At 37.6% G+C, this 20,530-nt stretch overlaps 1 protein-coding gene across 4 annotated transcripts in view; it reads right to left on the bottom strand.

Annotated features, from left to right (window-relative positions):
* The window catches only part of TXLNB (taxilin beta), a 336,040-nt gene that overhangs the window by 276,169 nt on the left and 39,341 nt on the right, over positions 1-20,530 (bottom strand). For 3 of the 4 annotated variants that reach the window (XM_044064743.1, XM_044064736.1, XM_044064754.1), the window contains one exon: positions 913-1,725. In XM_044064743.1, the coding sequence (XP_043920678.1) occupies positions 913-1,711 (799 nt within the window). In that variant the 5' untranslated portion in view covers positions 1,712-1,725. Of the gene's footprint in view, positions 1-912; positions 1,726-5,192; positions 5,197-18,694; positions 18,702-20,530 lie in introns of those variants that run through there. The other variant, XM_044064762.1, reaches the window with a different exon arrangement.

Below are 20,530 nucleotides of genomic sequence, written 5' to 3'. Positions count from 1 at the left end.
CTCAATGATGCCAGAGTGGGAACTGTATTGAAAGCCTTGGCAAGGTCGAGATAGGCTGTGTGCACTGTCTTACCTTCGTCCATGGATTTGGTGACATTCTCAAAGAAGTCGACCAGGTTTAATAAGCATGATATACCCTTAACAAAGCCAAACTGAGTTGGGTCCAGTGTTTGAAGGTCACCTAGGTGCCCAGAAGCTTTAGAAGCTGGGCAGCTGTTAAATCCTTGGAAAGATTTAACCCATACAGCTAAGGTTACAACATCAGTGATGAATACGATGAACATATACCTTCACTTACATTATTGTATAACTATCAGTCCATGATGCTATCATATGTAGTCAAAAGGAAATGTTGATATTATTAGCCCAGACCTGTCTAAGGAGTAGAATGGGATGACAGTCCAGAATATACTCTGGCATTCAGGCATTACACCAGAATTTTCTGGTTTATCTTTTTTCTCAACATATCTGAGCTTACCTTACTTGCAGGGTCTGATGAATGGAATATCATCAGGACATTTTGCTGTTTGTCTGCCTGTATTTCTATCTTATGAGCCATTGTGTGTCTAAAAATCTGTGGAGATCTGAGGTCTTGTGACAATATCTTTTGTAAGTTCTATATGCTTGAACAAACAGCTCTCATCTTAGAAATTCTTTATGGAATTATGTTAACAACCCTTAACTTTGATATACCCCAACTAACATACATTTCCAGCTTTTTATAAAGCATATTTTAGAGTACAATGCATTTCTCATTTCACAATCTGTCAAATCAGTCTAGCTGCAGCGTTTTCTCTGGTTTGATACTCCTAACCAAAACTGCAGTTCACAGTTTGAAAACATGTTTCTGGAAAACATAGCCCTTATAGGAAACTATTGACATAAATCATGCACGTGATAGCAATGACTTACCTAGACTTTTAATTATTTTCTTTTCCAATTTTTGTTCTTTATTCACATCCAGAGCTGCCAGCGATTCACCAGTTGGTGGTGTCTCCTTTTCACCCTCCCCGTTTATGTCTTCAGGCTCGCCGTCTTCAATGCTCATGCTTTCTCCTTTATCCGCCTCTTCCGTGCTCATACCAGTACTTTTCTGCTCCTCTAAACTTGTGGCAGGTCCGTATGCCTTAATAATATCCTCCAGCTTTCGCCCAAGTTCCTCAGAAATGTCACAAGTAGTGTTATCATGCTTTGCACCAGTATCTTTTTCATCTGTTTTGATTTCCAAAGCAGGGTTTTCACATACTTGTTTTATCATATTACTTAAAACATCTTCTTTCAGGACTTCACTTAATATCACCTCATTTGCAGGTAGGTCTGTTATATTCTTTGAATCATATGTTGTCAAGGACTCACTTTCAAGTTGTTTTGACTCACTGCTTGAATCTTCTGTTTTCACAGACTTGCTTACAAGTGTGTCACTCACAAGGGCTTTTGTCAAATTTTTTGAAGCATCTGCCCCACCCTCATTTGCAAGTATTTTTTCCGCAGCATTTCTCCCTACTTCCATTTCACTCGGTTTAACGGTTACATCATTTGTTTTTGCAGTGTCACTTATGGGTGGTTTTGTCAAAGTGACATCTGTTGCAACCTCATCTACTGCAGGTTTTATTATGTTGCTTGCATCAGCTGTTATCACATCGGCACCTACAAGTTGTGGGCTCTGTTGTAGTTCTGACTTGGATTGCAAGGATAGTTCATTATTCTCCATTGTTGACCGAATGCCTGGTAATGAAAACAAACATTTTGTGAAATGCTAGCCAGCCTTTGAAAATACAGCATGCATAGGACTCAACTTCTTTGGTCACGAATTGGGGGCAAAGACAAAAGTAATGGGGAGACAAAGGCCCAAAATCAGGGACAATTTTTAAATATTACACTAATTCATTTAAAAAAGTAATAGAACAACACTTTTGCATTGACATTTATTTTCTGACGAGTAAAAAATATGAAACTTTAATGTCTGACAATATTGACTGACTGTAATCCTTAGTGATTTACCAGAAAAAACAAACATTTTTTGAGGGACAAAGAAAAATATGAGACAAAATTAGACAGTTGGCAGATGTGGCAATATGTCATGAATGTTTCTCAGCAGTGACAAGATTTCAAAGTCAGTGCAAAAAAAAATCATCTGAAGCCTAGTAGAATTTGTAGGTTAAAAACAAGTAACAAGACTAAAATTGACTGCCAATACCTCAGTCATTTCTTAACATAGTCCAATTCCACTTTGAAAATTTAATGGAATGGGAGTTTCTTACTACAGAGCAAAAAAAAAAACAACTTTTCAGTCCTGAGAAAGGAGGATATGATGAATAAAAACTGCAAAAGCCCTTAGTGCAAATAAAAAAATAAAAGTAACTGTATGTGTGTAAGTCAATATTTACCCCTCACGGTGACATTTTAGGATGGAGAGTGTGGGTATAGATGAGTCATCTTATCCATGGCAGGAGAAACTGTAGTATTGATGAAAATAAATGTCGGTGTAGAGACTGTTTAGGGCAGAAAACAGATCAAGGAAAGAAGAAAAAGAATGCAACTGTCCTGTGACAAGTACAATGCAGTGGCAATTCCAGGGCTTATGGCAAGCACTGGAGCTGCTGTCACTCATCATGTGACAAGGGTGTGAGCATTTGCATCATATCATTACTGCCTGACTTCAGAATGGAAACAATTGCCAAAGCAGGAGTATTAGAGATGCATGATCAGAATGCAAGGCACAATGACACATGCAGAGCGCACTCAGACTCTGAACCAAACAAGTGACTTCAGAAACAGGTACGCTAAACTAGGGACAGTTCTCAGACCCTTATTTTTCACAGTCATCACAAACAACATGCCACTGTCACGTCACCCTGTACATGGCACAACTCAGATGTCCTACAAAGACCATCTCAAAAAATTCCAGCTTTACTCCATAGCATATTGCCTACTCAGAGGCGATCTCTGTCTAACATACAAAGCTATGTCAAACCCAGAGCTGTTGGACATGCTCCATTTAAAGAAATCCCAATCCCTCCGAGCTACACGCTCTAGGGACCTAAATATTGTCACCACAATAAACAGAATATACTGGAGGGATAGAGTCCTGTCCCACAGACTTCCCATAATCTGGAACAAACTACCTGTCTATATCAAACAAAGCTCCTCATTAGCATTCTTCAAGAAAAATCTTGATGATTGGATGGGAAATAGGAAATTGACCCCGGGGATCACCTGTGTGGCTCTGGTCAACATGGGCACAGAAAAATAATTTTTTTGGGTGGCGAAAGCCAGGGTACCTTTTTGGCTAGGCTTATATAGGCCCTAGGACCAATAGCCTAGTACCTACCTATGAACCTATGAAATGTGCAGTGTTTCATTGACTTCACACTATGTTTTATGTTACACTCCATCTGCACCATTAAGAAATCTTTGGAAACTGCTTCACCTCATTCACACCTACAGCAGAGCTATCCCATTCAAGTCTACAGTGCATTAAAGGCAAGTGACAAGCATCACTTTTGTTACAATGTAGCTTAATTGCTGTGCTAAATTTGCAGCATTCAATGTTGCAATTAACTGAACAAGTAGGGTCAAAAGCTGTTTTACTTTTTCAGTTGAAAAGGTTTTATTCTCACATTTAAATTTGCTTTGACTCTGAGATCCAGGCAATTACTGCCTAGCCTGCCACCAGTCAAAATGTGAGACTTCATTAACTGACTGCTAGAGGCATTAAACAGATAATATTCTGTCTTTGATACATACATTTAGGTTAAAACTAAATACAAAGAAAAGAAATTGTCACATCTTTTTGACCATGGACAAAATTAACTACATCCAGCCAATAGCTTATCAATAATGGACAAAGATGAAACAACACATGAAATCTTTTTATTCTACTTGGTTCATTCTTGACGCCAATATAAAGTTCAGCGTTCATATCTACAATACCATTAATCAAACTGCAAATGTCTCCCTGTATCAAGTCTATTATTTCTTTTCTCACATAGACTGGCCACTACCAACTGTCTTATTGCTCACCCTTTCCTATCCTTCTTGCCTTTTCACTAATCCCTTTGACTTGCTCACACACAAACTTTAACAATCGTATCATCATGTCTCTCATGTCACATCTAGTTAGTTTCAAAAGGTTCCCATTATGTCTTACTCAGACTGAACAACTGGCTATAATTCCTTAGTATAGTAACCTTACCAAAGCTGACTAGTGACCAATCATTTCCCAGCTACCCCAGCATGTGTCCACCTGTATAATCACTCCTCTACTGGCACTCTCCCAATAGGTCCACTGACTCCTTGCTACCCTTATTCCACTCCCACACTAAGCTTACTGATGTGTGTTTCTCTACCACAGTTTCAAAACTCTGGAATAATCTCAGCTTGGTCTTAAAGAGTATCACTTATCAAAAGGCATTCATCCATAGAGAAACACTTAGTTTATTCCTATTAGCAATATAAGTGTAGTGTGCACATGATAAGTTACTCACCTTTAAGTACTGCACAACTAACCTATTAACTTGCATGTTACATATTTTGTATTCTCAAGCCATCTATAAACAATCATTCCCCTACCTCTCTCTCCACATTCCCAAACATTTATGGCTTTTGATTTTTTTGGATAAAATTACTAAAATGGCTTGTGCATGTGTGTGCATAAATATTCACATGCACACACACACACACACACACACACACACACACACACACACACACACACACACACACACACACACACACACACGTGTGTGTGTGTGTGTGTGTGTGTGCATGTTTGTACGTTTTACTATATAATATATACACACACACATATATATATATATATATATATATATATATATATATATGTGTGTGTGTGTGTGCATGTATGTGCTTGTGTGTATACCAAAAAAACAAAAAATGTCAACAGACTAAAACATCAACCATAAAATATTGACAATATAAACAAGCACTGACTTTGGTACATGCAATATTAAACATAAAAAAAATCAAAATAAAATAATTTTTTCGCAGGGAGTAAGCCCCCTTTACCTCCCACACCCCTTCTAATTATATATGCTAACTCAGATCAGACCATATCAGGGAAAGGGTATATTTTCCAATCTTCAGAGCTGTGTGATCTCGCACACTTACTGACATTCTGTTTAGTCAACTGAACTGATCTTGTGCAGTTGTTGACATTCAGCTTAGTCAACCAAACTTATTCAGCTGTTACATGTCTGTCTGTCTATCTATCTATAAGCTATAATCCTGTTTTCAGGTCCTGACAAATTTTTCTACTAATGAAAACTGTAACATTACATACAATTCTATGAATATCCTCTCCCATAACTGTAGAAAAACAATTATTAATTATGTCTTATCTGTATGAACTATTTCTTACCTATATAAAAAGTTTTCATAAGTTGTACAATACTATGTTCTGTGTAAACTACTGTATGTGTGTGTATGCTACCTATGTATATAACTGTATTTTAGCTATTTAAAACAGTTGCCTCTACTTCTTTTTTATTTTATTACGTGCTAAACATATAAAAGGGCTGCTTCTGCTGAGACTGCTATTTTATACTGTGTTGATTGCAACATATAACTATAACCCATGTAAATGGATGTTTCCTGCCTGGGATCCTACTGCAAATACTGGTTAAGAAAGACAAATAAATAAAACCATAAATAAATGGCATTCCAGTTTAGCTGTACCAGCAATCCAAGTCAATAATCCTAATTATAATAACATCCCAGTAATAAACTAGAAACTAGCACCTTAATGCTGCATTCTAGCTCTTCTACTGTCCGTATGCTAAACCAATGACCACCCCATAATAAAACCCAGTAATAATTCAGGAACTATACAAAGGAATTAACCTCATAAATGAAACATGCTTCTTGAAGGCTAGATTTCTAACAAAGATTCAGATATCATAGGAATCAGTAAAAGTGTTCAGGGGCACTACCTAAATTTCAACCTAACTCCAGAATAAGTTTCACTTGCTGTAGAATAATCTAAGGGTCAAAAATGGTAGAGGCTTAGGCCTAGCAGTAAGCACATCATGGAAAACTCCCCAAGATGGTTCATAGCTCATTTTATTTGTGTTTTTAAAAATGTGCCAATATTACAGTAGGTAATAATGTAAAACCTGACACAGCACTTGCTTATATTCCCCATCTGGCTCAAATTTCCTTAAAAACACATTAGATGACATCCTGCTATACTGTCCAAGAGGGGCAATCACAATAACAGATGACCGAATGATGGAGAATGCTTACATAATGATTTCTTTATATGCAGTAGTCTTAGGTTCGGATAAAGGAAATAAAAATAATTTTGTAATGAGAAAAATATGACATTGGGTGTAGCTGTCCTTTAACAATGGTTATGGTTTGTTCTGTTATATGGAGTTTTGTACTGTTTAGATTATTGGCTTTAATTCAATGCCTGTTTATAAACTAGTTGGCCAAAAATGCAATCAACCAATTATGTACAATGCTCTAAAACTGCATTTTTGTCTCTTGGACAGAAACATTCTTCAAACATTTGTACTTTTCATTTTTGATCAACTGCATATTTGACCTATTAGGTTTTATCTAGTTTTGTTCAACAAACTGTAAGATGATGAATTACTCTTTAAGAACATGCAAATGGGTCTTTTTTAACAGGTTAATAAAACCCAGAGGTGTGGCTATCATGTCTCTTTAAAGAAGCAGAAGAGAAACAACAGACTATATACTAGTTAAGAGATACAGAAGGAGGAAGAGAACACTGAGAAGGGAAGGAGACACAGCTGAAGGTACTATCCATTAAGACTGAAAATAAAGAAATGGTGAAAATATAATGCAGTGACAAAAGAAAGAGATGAAAGAAATTAATTACACATACAAGTACGGATAAAACCCATAAAGGAAAATAAGTCTGAAAGGGGAAATGAATATGACAAAATAACAAATGATGAACACATTATCTTCAAGGTTCAGTAACTGCTAAGAAATATAAGCAATAGATCAAAAATAAGAAGCAATGATATTAAAGTTGGGAGGGTGGCCTAATGACTAAGGTGTTTGCCTTATAAACACAAGGTGCAGGGTTTGAGTCTCCCAAGGGATAATTGGCTAGGCTTAAAATGGCTTGCAAGGGCAGTTAGTCCAGTACTAACCTATGAAAAAAAGTAAAGAAATATTAAACATTTTGCTAAGGACAGTGACACAGAGAATCAACATGTACACACAAACACACACATCTATATATATTTATATATATATATATATATATATATACCCAAAACCAGAAGGTGGTGTGAGTAAAACGGTCCTCCAATAAAAATATAAAATATAACAACAACCAAAGGAGGCACCAGACCATGGCAAATAAAAACATAAAAGTATTTATTGCAGAAAAGGTGAGCAAAGCTGCTTCATCAGACCATGATGAAGCAGCTTTGCTGCAAGCGTTCACCTTTCTGCAATAAATACTTTTATGTTTTTATTTGCCATGGTCTGGTGCCTTTGATTGTATATATATATATATATATATATATATATATATATATATATATATATATATATATATATATATATATATATATATATATATATATATATATATATATATATATATATATATATATATATATATATATATATATATATATATATATATATATATATATATATATATATATATATATATATATATATATATATATATATATATACATACACATACATACATATAACAAAAAGAAAAAACATGTATCTACCACATTGAGAGCATGTGAAATGATTTAATAGTCCAAGATTAAAAACTATTATAAAACAGATAAGAACTTTTGGGTATATCACCCTTCATCAGATCTATTTAACAAACAAAAGAGTTGCTTGTTGCATAAGTTGTCATCCAATAAACATTATTTCGTGCCACAATGTTCTATGTAAATTCATTACAACATTATGCTACCAATCGATGTCCAGTTTCCGATGTATTATCCAATCATCATCAGCCTTTACATGGAGTAACCTATCATTGCTATTGTTCTATTAGTGTCCTTAATTATCAGCTTCATTCATCCAGTTCCAGTAACAAATGAACATACTTACTGAATTCTGTTCATTTAGATATGATACATAGTCAGCTCTATGAACAACCTCAGATACATATTGGCTCATCCCGTAATAAACAACAGCATTAAAATGGTTTTGCTATGCTTGCAGGCCCAAAATGATATATTAACGTTAAATAAAACTATTTATATGTATATTCTTGTCATTCTTTGAAAGCCTATCACATCTGTATCTACTTCTGTTAATCCAGTAGCTAACTGTGTGATACTGACTTCGTCATTGGATAAAACTGCAATGTAAACACTCTTATTGGTGTTCATTATAGCAGTGGTGTTTCCCTATTCCAATTGTGGATGTCAAGAGTTTATTCACAGTCATTCCCAGCAAATATGGGATTTCAACTTTTTGATATCTCATAGTGGCTTCTCCACTGATAAATAGATCTCATATGCATCTTGCTTGAAATAGTGCTAGAGAACAACATTTTCATTTTTGAGAAGGATATCTATTGGCAAAGATGGGGTGTGGCTATGGGCACCCCCTATGCCAATACATATGCCAACAAGGTATTAGCTGAATGGGAAGCTACAGCAGTTCTAGGCAGTAATTAATTTTCCTCATATCTCCAATTTTAGAAATGTTTTGTAGATGATATATATATATATATATATATATATATATATATATATATATATATATATATATACACACACACACACACACACACACACACACACACACACACACACACACACATACACACACACACTGTGGGAAGCTACTAACTAAGGACACTAACAGACGGATAGCAGTGATTGGTTATACCATGTAAAGGCTGGTGATTGGATAATATATTGGAAACTGGATACCAATTGGTAGCATACTGTTGCAGTGAATTTAAATAGAACATTATGGTGTGAAATAATGTTTATTGACTGACAACTTACACAAAAAGCAACTCTTTCATTTGTTAAATAGATCTGATGCAGGGTGATATACCCGAAAGCGCTTATCTGTTTTATAATAGTTTTTAATCATGGACTATTAAATTGTTTTATGTGCTCTCAACATGGTGGATACGTGTTTTTTCTTTTTGTTTTAGTATCTGGTTATTATTACATTCCTTTGGTAGCCTACTGGGCATATTAACCTTTGGATTTTATATATATATATATATATATATATATATATATATATATATATATATATATATATATTTATTTACATTTGTTTACCGGGAAATTCCGACTGGACGCAGGTCCTTTTTCAGCGGATGCCCGGGGAGAAAAGCTCCACATCATTTACATGATAAATAGAGATACAAAGTTGCAGCAATAGTAAACAACATTACAGGTTGTTCGCTTTAATACAATAACAAGATATTGATTATCAACAGTATATACAGTAAATGTTGCAAGTTAAGATAGTTTCATGTTGTTTATAATATTAGTAACAAAGTTGTCAGACAAGATTTTAAAGTATGTAAAGACAACTAGCTAATTCTGACTGTGGTTAGTAGTGGCGGTATTATACTTGGGTTAAGAGTCTAGGCGGGGGGGGGGGGGTAAGGGTGGAGGTGTTAGTCTGGATTAGAACAAGGTCAAAGCCAGTGCAAATTTAATTGGAATTTGAGCACAGTCTTGAAAAGGCTGCTGGAAGGTAGAGTAGTTATAGAGGGTGGAAGATTGTTCCAAAGTTTAGATATGGTACATGAAAATATGGCTTCTCCTGCTGAGTTTTTGGGTTTGATAACAATGAGATGATTTTTGTTGCTTGATCTTAGGGTCCTAGTGGAGTGATAGGGTTGGAGAAGGGTTTGAAGGGAAGGGATGTTATGGGGATAGTTAATACGTTTATGGACAAGGGTGAGTTGATTAAAGTGAAGGAGTTGTGGGAGTTCTAGCCAGTTTAGTTCTTTAAGGGACTTACAATGATGGCTGCAGTAGGAGGTTCCAGTGGCAAATTTAGCAATTTTGTTGTAACAAGCATCCAGCTTGTGTAGATCTGTCTGTCTAAGGTTGGTAAGTATGGGGGATGCATAGAGTAGGGTGGAGATTAGCTGGGAATTGGCAATGGAGATTCTAGCCACCTTGGTTAGGAATTGGCGGGTTCAGTATAATGCACCAAGTTTCCTGTGAACTTTTTTTATTGTGAGAGATATGTGGGTGTCAAATCTACGTTTGGTGTCTATTTCCACACCAAGTAATTTTTGTGTGTTCTGATTAAGAGATGATGTTATTGTCTTTGGCGAGAATGTTGAAGTGGGGGATGTTTTGGGTGACTTTAGAAGGTTGTTACAGGAGAAATGTTATCTTACTTGGGTTGAGTAGAAGCTGAACACTGGATAGCCAGCTTTCTACAGAACAGAATGATTCCTGTGTGATTTGTTTTAGTTCTGGTAGAGTGGGGGCAGAGCAGATGAGAGTAGAGTCATCTGTGTACTGTATAAGAGATGATTGTGTGGTGGCAGTATGTAGGTTGTTATTGAAAAGTGAGAATAGCAGAGAGCCAAGGATAGACCCTTGGGGAACTCCAAGAGTAACTGGGAGGCAAGGTGATAGGTTATCATCCCAAATTACTGATTGCTGGCATCTGTGTAGATAGCTGTGGAACCAGTTGTAGGCTGATTGTGAGAAGGAGAGGTTGGGGAGAGTAGAGAGTGGTAGCTCGTGAGATACCATGTCAAAGGCTTTTGAGAGATCTAGAAAAATGGCAGTAGAGAAGAGGCCATTGTTTTTGTGATGAAGTATAGTGTTCTTGAAGGAGAGCAGAGTGGAGGTAGTGCTGTGATATGGCCCAAAACCATGTTGGGTTTTGGAGAGGAGATTATTAGCTAGGAGGTAGTTGGAGACCTGGGTGTTGATACATTTTTCAAGTATCTTGGAGAGAGGGGATAGCAATGGGGCGGTAATTGGAGAGGTCGGTAGAGGGTTGCCTTTGTGGAGGGGAATGATGTGGAATATATTCCATACTGAGGGAACATAGCCTTCTGTTATGGAATGGTTGATTAGAATTGAAATTGGGTAGGCTAGTGTATCAGCTGCAATTTTCAAGTATTGAGAGGGGAGGTTGTCAGCTGCAAGTTTGGTGGGTTTAAGTTTTGACAATAGTCTTTTTATGTTGGAGGTAGGTACTGAGGTGAAGAAGAAAAGAGGAGTGGGGGGGTTTAGGGTTAGGAGTTGGGGGGCTGTTGTAGGGAAGTGTTGTTTGTTTAGATGTTATAGTTTCAGTGAAGTGTTTGTTGAAGGATTCAGCAATAAAGCTGGAGGAAGGGGGAATGGATGGCTGGGGGGTATCAACTTTCCCTGAGTGGAGGATAGTGCTAATAGTGGACCAGAATTGCTTAGGGTTGTGGTTGGTAGAGTTTAGGGTGGATTTATAGTAGAGGGATTTGTCTAATTTTATTTGCTTTTTGGATTTATTGTGCAGTTCAAGGAATGATTGCCTATCTGAGTTATTTTTTGTTAGTCACCAGTGCTCCCAGGCCTTATATCTGGATTTCATTCGGGTTCTGGTGGTCTTTTGTAACCATGGGGCATGCCTGGATCTGACTTTGGCCTTTCTTACAGGAGCATGGGTTTTTAGGATGGAGAGGAAGCTACTGTTGAAGAAGTGAACAGCCACATCTAGGTTGAGGTATTTTAGTGCTGACCAGTTAATTTTTTGCAGGGAGGAGATGGAGTTGGGGTTGAGGTTGGACTTGTTCCGTATTTGCCTGTGGATAATGGGCTTGAGACTGTTTGTGTGGTGCTGAATTAGGAAAGTGGGGGAGTGGTCACTAAGGCTGTCAGGTAAGCAGCCTGCTAGGTAAGAGTGAGGGGCTTTGTTGACTAGGATCCAGTCAAGTAAGGTATGATTGATAGGGTTTTTGTTGATTCGGGTAGGGGATTGAATGAGTTGAGTGAACTCATGGAGATTAAGATGAATGGTTGGGAGACTGTTATTACAGGATAGCCAGCTGATGTTAAAGTTGCCGAGAATGATGGTTTCCTGGGGTAGAGATAGAGTAGCCCAGCTCAAGAGATTTCCTAAGGGTGTAATATTTTGTCCTGGTGGGAAATAGCATCCTATGATATTGATTGTTTTGTTTAGGTTTAGTTTGAGATTGGCATAATGGATTTCTTCATTGTTGTGGTGAGGGGCAGATGTGTTCAGGAGTTGAATACTGAGGTGATGTTTAAATATCAATGCTACACCACCTCATTTTTTGGACAATCTGTCTATGTGAAGGAGGTTGTATTCAGGTGGAAGTATTTCCTCACTTTTGATGTGAGGTTTGAGCCAGGTTTCAGTTAGGAAGAGAATATCTGGGGAATATATACTTATGCTGGCATGTAGTTCTTGGATTTTATTGCATATGCTTCTAATGTTTAGGGACATTATAAGTAGGTCTGTTGTTTTTTTGGTGGCTAGGAGTTGAGTTGTGGGAGGGTTGCTTGGACTAGGGTTTGTGGTTGGGTTGGATTTGGGAGGACCAGGGTTTGGATGGATGTCTCCAGTGGGGGCTAGTTTATAGAGGGTGTTTAGGATATGTTTTATATACATAGTAAATTGCTTATGGTATCTTAGGGATATTTTATTTTTGAGTGTGTTAGGTGTTTGGCAATGGAGTGTGTGTATTAGGAGGATGTTTTTGGTGGCAGGGGTTGTGTAGTTATAGTGTAAATGTTTGAGGGAGGGTGTTGAGAGAGTACAGTGAAAGTTGTTGGGGCATGTGACTGTGGAGCCTTGGTAGGATGTAATGTGAGCTAGAACTACGCAGGTTAGGATTGTTATTATATTAGGTAGTAGCATGATTGTGTTGGATGTAGGGGGAGGGGGTGACTAGTGGTGTAGCCTAATTGGTGGTAATTAGGGGTGGAGTTAAGGCTAAGAATAAATGTAGAGGTACTGGGGATGGGTGGGAATAGGGGGCAGGGAGAGGGGCGAAGTGAGCGTAGCGAACGGAGCAGGCTAGAAGAACCCCCCAGGCTAAAGATTGCAAGGTAAGTGTCTAAATATCCAAATTGTTAGGACTTATTAGAATCTAGTAGGGAAAACAATCTATAGACCTGATTTCAGCTGTGTCCTTTCTGGGTCGATACCTAGATTGAAGCAGACAAAAAGTGGCAGTTTAAGTACCTTTTTGCCTCTATTTTGCAAGTGGGCAAGTCCAGTGTATCTACTGGGTTACCTTTTTTTCACCTAGAGCTTTATCTTGGTTTACTGATAACTAAAAAGAAAAAGTTTAACTGGGGAATGTATTTACAGCTGATGGGGGTGGGGAGCAGCTGCTGTCCCTGGCCGTGGATAGAGACAGCTATTTGCTTTAGACCAGGTACTTTCTACAGTAGCATGCTAAGAGGGAAACGTAGCTAGACACCTACAGTAACTTATTTTCTTTTTAAAGCCCTTGAGTATATATATATATATATATATATATATATATATATATATATATATATATATATTATAAGGTAAAAGGACCTAAGGACATGAGCTCCAGGGTATACAAGTTAACAAGGTGCAACAAAGATATATATCCTATTGTTTGGCAAGGGTTATTTTTGTGGGCTGGTGAAGACAATTATGGCCTGTCTTTGTATGACAGATCAGTCTGCCTATTTCATGGCAATTTTAAGTAGCAGAAAAAATCCAAACGATAAAAAATTAGAATGCCATTAGAACTTCTTTTAGTGGCCTCTGCATGGAGACAACCAAATGAATGAAAAATGGATTATAAAAGGTTTGAAAGCAAAATTAGGAGTTGAACAAGAATATGTTGATCAATTTTTATACTGAATGTATAATTTTTGGCTCTAAATGCTGAGATAGTAACCTCAAGTGTACACAGTGGAAGATAAATTATAAACTGCTTAAGAAGATAATGTTTGAGCAAAAAATAAACACACTGATATTTCATTATTCAAGTATGGTCAGGGTAAATTTTCAGAGTTAAGATTTAGTGAAAAATACACAATGGTATGCATTCTGTGAGGTGGGGGATTTGGAAGAAAACTACATTCTAGAGGACTAATTTTACAGAAGACTGAAGATGAAAAAGTAGTAGTAGTTATCCTCCCTAAACAGTCATACAACATAGTGTGAGCAGATTGTGGAGAAGGTCAAGGGGATGTTAAGGGTGGTGGATCCAATGGAAGAAGAAGGCAGTCAGTGGCAAATATGTCACTCTTAAAGCCACCTATGGAGTACTGTGTAGAATTCAAGAATCTCTGTAGGGAAAAAATGCTGGCTGTGCAGAGAAGTTATCTAACCAGATCAGACTGATACAGTAAATAATGAAGACTGAGCACCAGGGGTTTCTACACTTTGGTGGAATAAAGCAAATGGAGGAACGTTCTATGTACTTAACAAATTGCATAGATGCTGGTGGAGGCGTGAGGTTAAGACAGAAGGACAAAAGGAAGGAAGTGTAACAGTCACAAAATATTCAATTTAAATCTGATTTAAAGATGTACATTTAAAGGAGAATATGTTGGGGATTTAGAAATTCTTGTCAGAGAAATTGGAAGCAGTGAGTTTCAAGGGAACTCTGCATGGGTAAGTCATGTGGGTGGGGGGTGGACATGAGCAGCTGAAGGAGGTTTAACTACAACCATTAGAGAACTTATTGAACTATTAGTGCCCTGCCTGTTTTTGTAATATTGTTTTTAAGTGCATATGGCTATATGCAGTTTATTTGTTCACTGTGAAATGTATTTATTGTGTTGTTATTTTCATAATACTATCACTCACTCATTTCTGTTCATGACTAGCTGAAGAACAATCATGCATGTATGGATGACATATTTAAATGTATTTATTTATTATATAGGCAACATGTTTGCAGTTTTAGGGTGACAAATTAATGCAAATTTTCATGACAGGCATGTAATATATTACTTGTAAAATCTCTACCCCTACATGTACCTTATCAAAAACACTATGTGGATAAAAGTATAAACTATTATTTTAATGTAAAAACTCCTTCTGTAGGTTTCAGTGCATTCGTGGAGAGTCATATAATATTCAAACAGAAAAAGGTAAACAAGAACTTTTACTGCTTAGTAGACTTTGACAAATAAAGATGATTTTTCCTAAATTTATGCCTCATGTCCTCTGTAGCCTTGTACTCTGAACTCCTTGACAATACTGAATCAAGAAACTTTAGTAACAACTTAACTTCTGCATGTATGGCAACCCATCCATGACCAGTAAGAGGTCTCCATTGCATATTGCATTAAGAATTTTTCTGATTCAATGCCAGTCCTTGCAGAATGATTTCAGGAGGTTGGGATGCTATCTTGAACCTTACCCCAGGAAGTGAAGCCTTATAGTTCTAAAATGTTCTGCCAGTTATTTCATACCCTGCACTCAACCATGGTTTCCTACTGAATAGTAAATATATAATATCCTTACATCACAGATTAAGAAAAAAACAGTCAAAAGGTATTGATCTGCTCTGGACATGCAAACCACTTTTCATGTTGTGTTTTTTTAACAGTATGACATGCAGCAAGTGCTATTACTGGTAGAAAGGGAATATGAGTGGACATGTTTCAGCCACAGTAAGATTGATTAAGATCATCACTAAAGCTCAGTTGTCATGAGCATTCATCACATGGAATTACGTTTATATGGTTTGAATGCCTTTAACTGCAAAATAGTCATTTTATGGATCCTTAACTTCACTGTCAAGTATTAAATGACAAATACAAACAAAAGTAAACAGACAAAAATCTCCACCTGCATCCCCTCCCCATAAAAACAAGAAGGATACAGAAACATGCAAATCATCTCTTAGCTTACAGCAGTCAAAGTTGTGAAATAATATTACTTAGTCAATGCTAGAGCCCAACTATAAAATGGATTGCATATTTAAGAGGCAAATCAAAACATTCATATTTGATGTTTGCATGGACGTTTTCTTTTATAGTACTTTAATAAAAATGCACATCTATGTAAAGGAAGCATTGGCTTGTCATTAAATACTTTTAGCTCTCAAGATATTGCATTGAGAGCAATGAGACTGTAAAAGTCTATCAGATTTCTAATAAAAAATGAAAATGGAGAATAAGTACCGACATGAAACATGGGATCATAGGAGATTACTAGGCTATTGACCCAGAGGTTATTTTAAGCCTAGCCATTTCATCCCATTATAATACCACAGAAATACTAGTCAATACCCAAGATTGCATTTAGTGATGACTGTTCATTTCCAGGAGGGTTGTGGGCTCTATGCTTGGTAAGAATTTATGGTGCCCCATCCACTCGTCTGGGTTCCTCTTGAACAGTATCATAGAGGTGCTCTGTTTCACATTAATTGACAGCCTCTTCCAAAGGCTCAGCAGTTGCTGGGAGATAAATCTGCCTCCACCATGTCCTATTTAAGTCACAGGCCATATTTAGGTCCCTGGAACGGGTAGCCCTAGTCCCGTTTGATTTACAGATATGCAGCAAGTTCATTACATTTGGGTCTTGGATTGCTCTTTAGGTCAGGCATAAGTCTCCCCTAAGAAGTCTATATGATATGGTGTATAGTGTCAGGGATTTTAGTTGGTCTGTGTAAAGGTCATGCTGGAGCCCATTAATCTTCTTTGTTAGAAACCTCTGAGGTCTCTCTAATTCCTGCAAGTGCTTAGTACTGTACATGCCAAATGGGGGGTTATACTCAAATATGGGCTGGATAAGTGCCAAGTATAGGGGGGGTTAAAATCCCTTTTGCTCTCAGGGTGATGACTTTACTAATTGAGTTTGCTATGTAGAAAGCTTTCCTTACTACAGTAGACACATGGTGGTCAAAGTTATGGTTGCAGTCAATTTGTGATCCCAGATCCCTTACCACTTCATGGGTACTTAGCATATTGTTGTTGATTTGATATTGTGAGGGGACATTGTCTGTTTCCAAGGGAATAATGATGCATTTCTTTGCATTCAGTTTGAGGCCATGACTAATACACCGGTTGTTGGTCTGTATGAGACCCTCCTGGAGTATACTGACATCATTTGGGGATTCAATGATTGCACCTAGTTTGCAGTTGTCTGCAAACTTGGTCAGCCACAACTCCTTAGTTTTGACCTGAACGTCTGAGAAGTATACACCAAACAGTAGGAGGCCCAGCACTGACCTCTGTGGCACCCCACTGGTAACAGGTCTGCTGGTTGATGTGGAATGACCCACTTTCATAGTGTGTGTCTGGTTTGTGAGCCAGTTGGCAACCCATCTTACAATGAAGGGGTTTACATTCAGTTTGTTAAGTTTATTGGTAATGCCTGAATGTGGGGTTGTGTTGAAAGCCTTTTCCAGGTCGTGGTATGCTGTGTGCACAGATTTGCCCTTGTCAATGGTCTTGGTCACATTTTCAAAGAAATCCACCAGATTTAATGGGCAGAATCTGCCCTTCATGAAGTCAAATTGGGTAGGATCCAGGGTTTGGAGGTCACTTACGTCCTTATTTATAACGTCCATAATGATATGTTCCATGGCCTTACAGATGAGGCTGGTCAGGCTTATGGGTCTGTAATTCCCAGGGTCTGTTACTATGCCACCTTTGTGGAGGGGAATAACTGTTGCTGTTCTCCATTCTGCAGGAATAAAGCCTATAATTAGGCTATGATTGAAAAGGGTGCTTAGTGGCGATGCTAGTTCATGTTTTAGCCTGCTTAAAAGACAGCCTAGGATGTTGTCTGGTCCCAATGAGGCTGTGTTTTTTGCCTTGGACTATGCCTTGAGGACCTGCTCTTCAGATATATAGGGTAGGGAGGGAAGTTTGGGGGAAGGTTTGTTGTAAATTAGGAGGGGATAAGGGAATGAAATTTTCACCAAACCTATCTGCTTGCAGGTTTGCTATCTCTGTGGTGTTCAGTGTGTGCGATATAATTGGCCATTAGTTCAGCACATGCTTGGTCCTACCCTTTAGGTTACGTATGTAGCTGTAAAAGGCCTTATGGTTATCCTTGGGTGTACTTGCTAAGCTTCTCTCAAAGGAGCCCTTGGAGGATTTGACAAGTTTTATTTGCCTGTTCAGGCTGAGGAGGGTGCTTTTGCATTGTTGGGACCTTGCCTGATTAAGGATGAATATGTGTGAAAGATGTGTCTATAACCATTGTTATTATCTTTATTAACACATTATGTATATAGTATACATATTCTTGGGATAATTTATTGTTTTCAGCAGATTAACTGAGTCTGTCTTCAGCAGTGAACATTCTCTTTGATTTTGTCTAACTTCTTCCTAGGTTGTGTGACCTCAGAAGTTGTTATATTATGTGAGGTGATGCAGGAAATAAAGCCTCCTCCATGGGGTGTGGGAGGACTTACTTCTACCAGGGGCCACTACTTCTTTTTTATTCTGGAGCTGAAGAAACAGATCACTTCCAACTTCATTAAACATACTATAACCACATTTATACATTTGATGTTGTATAACATTAGAAAATTGACATAAATCATAACTCTACTTATTATTGTAACAGTAAGATATTTTGAGGACGTGTGATACTATTAAGTTTAGGGGCAGGGAAGTGCTTAATTACACTATGCCCCCAAAATAATATTATATACCCTCATAAGCTGACTAAGTAAATATAACTATCACACCCCATTAGAATATATTTCTGATAACACTTTTTGTATAAAAGCAATTTGTTCTTCGTGAACAGTGCTGCTTTAGTATTCTTCAGGTTGTAGAACAGATTCATAATCCTTGACTTTGAGGAACAGTACCATATAACCTTTGTGATGTCTAAGTGCCAGTTCTCACTACAAGTACGAATATATATATATTTTATCCTTTAATATGTGAGTTAGGTGCAGGCGTCTTGCATTTTCCCCTGCATATATCTTGGCTCATTAAATCTTGTCATTTGTGATGTAGGTGAGACATAGTCATGTTATATTTCTGGTGTGTGTTCAAGGTTGCAGGACACGGACAATCCCTCTATGACTTGAAGCCTGTTCAGAATAATTAGACTGTCACTTTTAATAGCTGTATACCCCATACACACACTTGATTGCCGCAGTGGTGCAGCGGTAGTGTTGTTGCCTCACAGCAAGAGGTTCTCCCGTTCGATTCTCGGCTGGAGTGCGGGGAGTGCCTTCTGTGTGGAGTCTGCATGTCCTCCCCGCGGTTGGGTGGGTGTTCAAAAGACATGCGTAAATGGTCGTGCCTTCATTGAAGGTTGAACTTCGAGCTGGCACCTCGGCGTTCGTCAAAATCTACTGCCAATCATTAGCGGACTGAAGTTCCACTGTGGCGCCCCTAACTGGGAAAAGCCGAAAGACAACAACAACCCCATACACACACTTATGCAAATATGGAAAGGTATCCCCATTTATTAGCCACCTTACAAATGCCATCCTTATTTTCTTCTTACAGAGACAATCCTCTGTCCTCTAGCTGTGCCCCAGTAACAAACCATCTTACAGAGATACTCCTTCCTCCTCTGTTTGTGCCTTAGCAATAGCCCTTCACTTTTCCAAAGCAGCAGTTTGTGTACATGTGTTATATTCCTCTCTGTCTTTAAGTGGCTAATGAATTCACATCCAGCAGTTATGGATACTGCTCCTTTTACCACTCCCCCCAGGTGACACTTCTGGCCTTTCTAAACTTTCCTTCTATTTGCCTTATATCCTTGATTGTGTAGGGTCTCTAGTATAATATTGTATTCACATAAAAAATAAACACTGTAGGCACGAAGGAGAACTGCAGGAAGAGTTTCTTTTACTTCCAATATGGTAACTACTTTTCATCCCAGAAGCAGGGCAGCTCATATCTTCAGTTAGATTAAAGAACAAGTCCCTTTATCACTAGCACTGCCCCTACCAATTTCATGTAGACAAACTTCCTCAAATGTCATCTCCACTCTAATAAAATAAAAATAACCTTGTAATTTACTTTTCCATCTCCATGGTTCCTTGTTTTTGTATCAGTCTCCTGCATGTTTTCCCAAGAAGTCTACCTCTATGTTGTGAAAATAACAAGTCTGTACTTATTTCTTATTTTCTAACTATTAATAAAGTAACAATTTTGTGGGCGCTGTGTGCAGCTGTGTTTCTGATCATTTATTTTACAGAAATGGACATATTGATCTCCAATGACTATTAAGAAGCAGCACAGTAGCTTTCTGGTTGAGGTATCTCCATGACAGCTCCTGGCTCTGGGGTTCAATCCTGATCCCTGGTCATTGTCTCTGGAGTTTCCACATTCTTCTTATATCTGTGTGGGTTTCCTCCATGTAGTCTGGTTTCATCATATGTCTCAAAAACATGTCGACTGTTTCAACCTTTAAATATATATTGGACTGTGACCTGTGTTACTGGTGAAAAGGATCTGGCAAAGAACAGTACATTTATCTGGTTAAAAATGAATAAATTAAAACCATAGCAATTTATCAGAAAGAGAAATTCTTTGTTTTTATTGCTCGTTATAATGTTTAAAAATACATACTAGATCTCAAAAAGTGATAAGGAGCAGTTTTACAGATTCAGACAGTT

This window comes from Protopterus annectens, chromosome 1.part0, assembly GCF_019279795.1.
Source record: "Protopterus annectens isolate FY-2018-M chromosome 1.part0, PAN1.0, whole genome shotgun sequence".
In the NCBI taxonomy this organism is placed as follows: Eukaryota; Metazoa; Chordata; order Ceratodontiformes; family Protopteridae; genus Protopterus; species Protopterus annectens.
The sequence above is the reverse complement of the archived record's forward strand: the minus strand, read 5'-3'. Positions and strand labels throughout refer to the sequence as shown.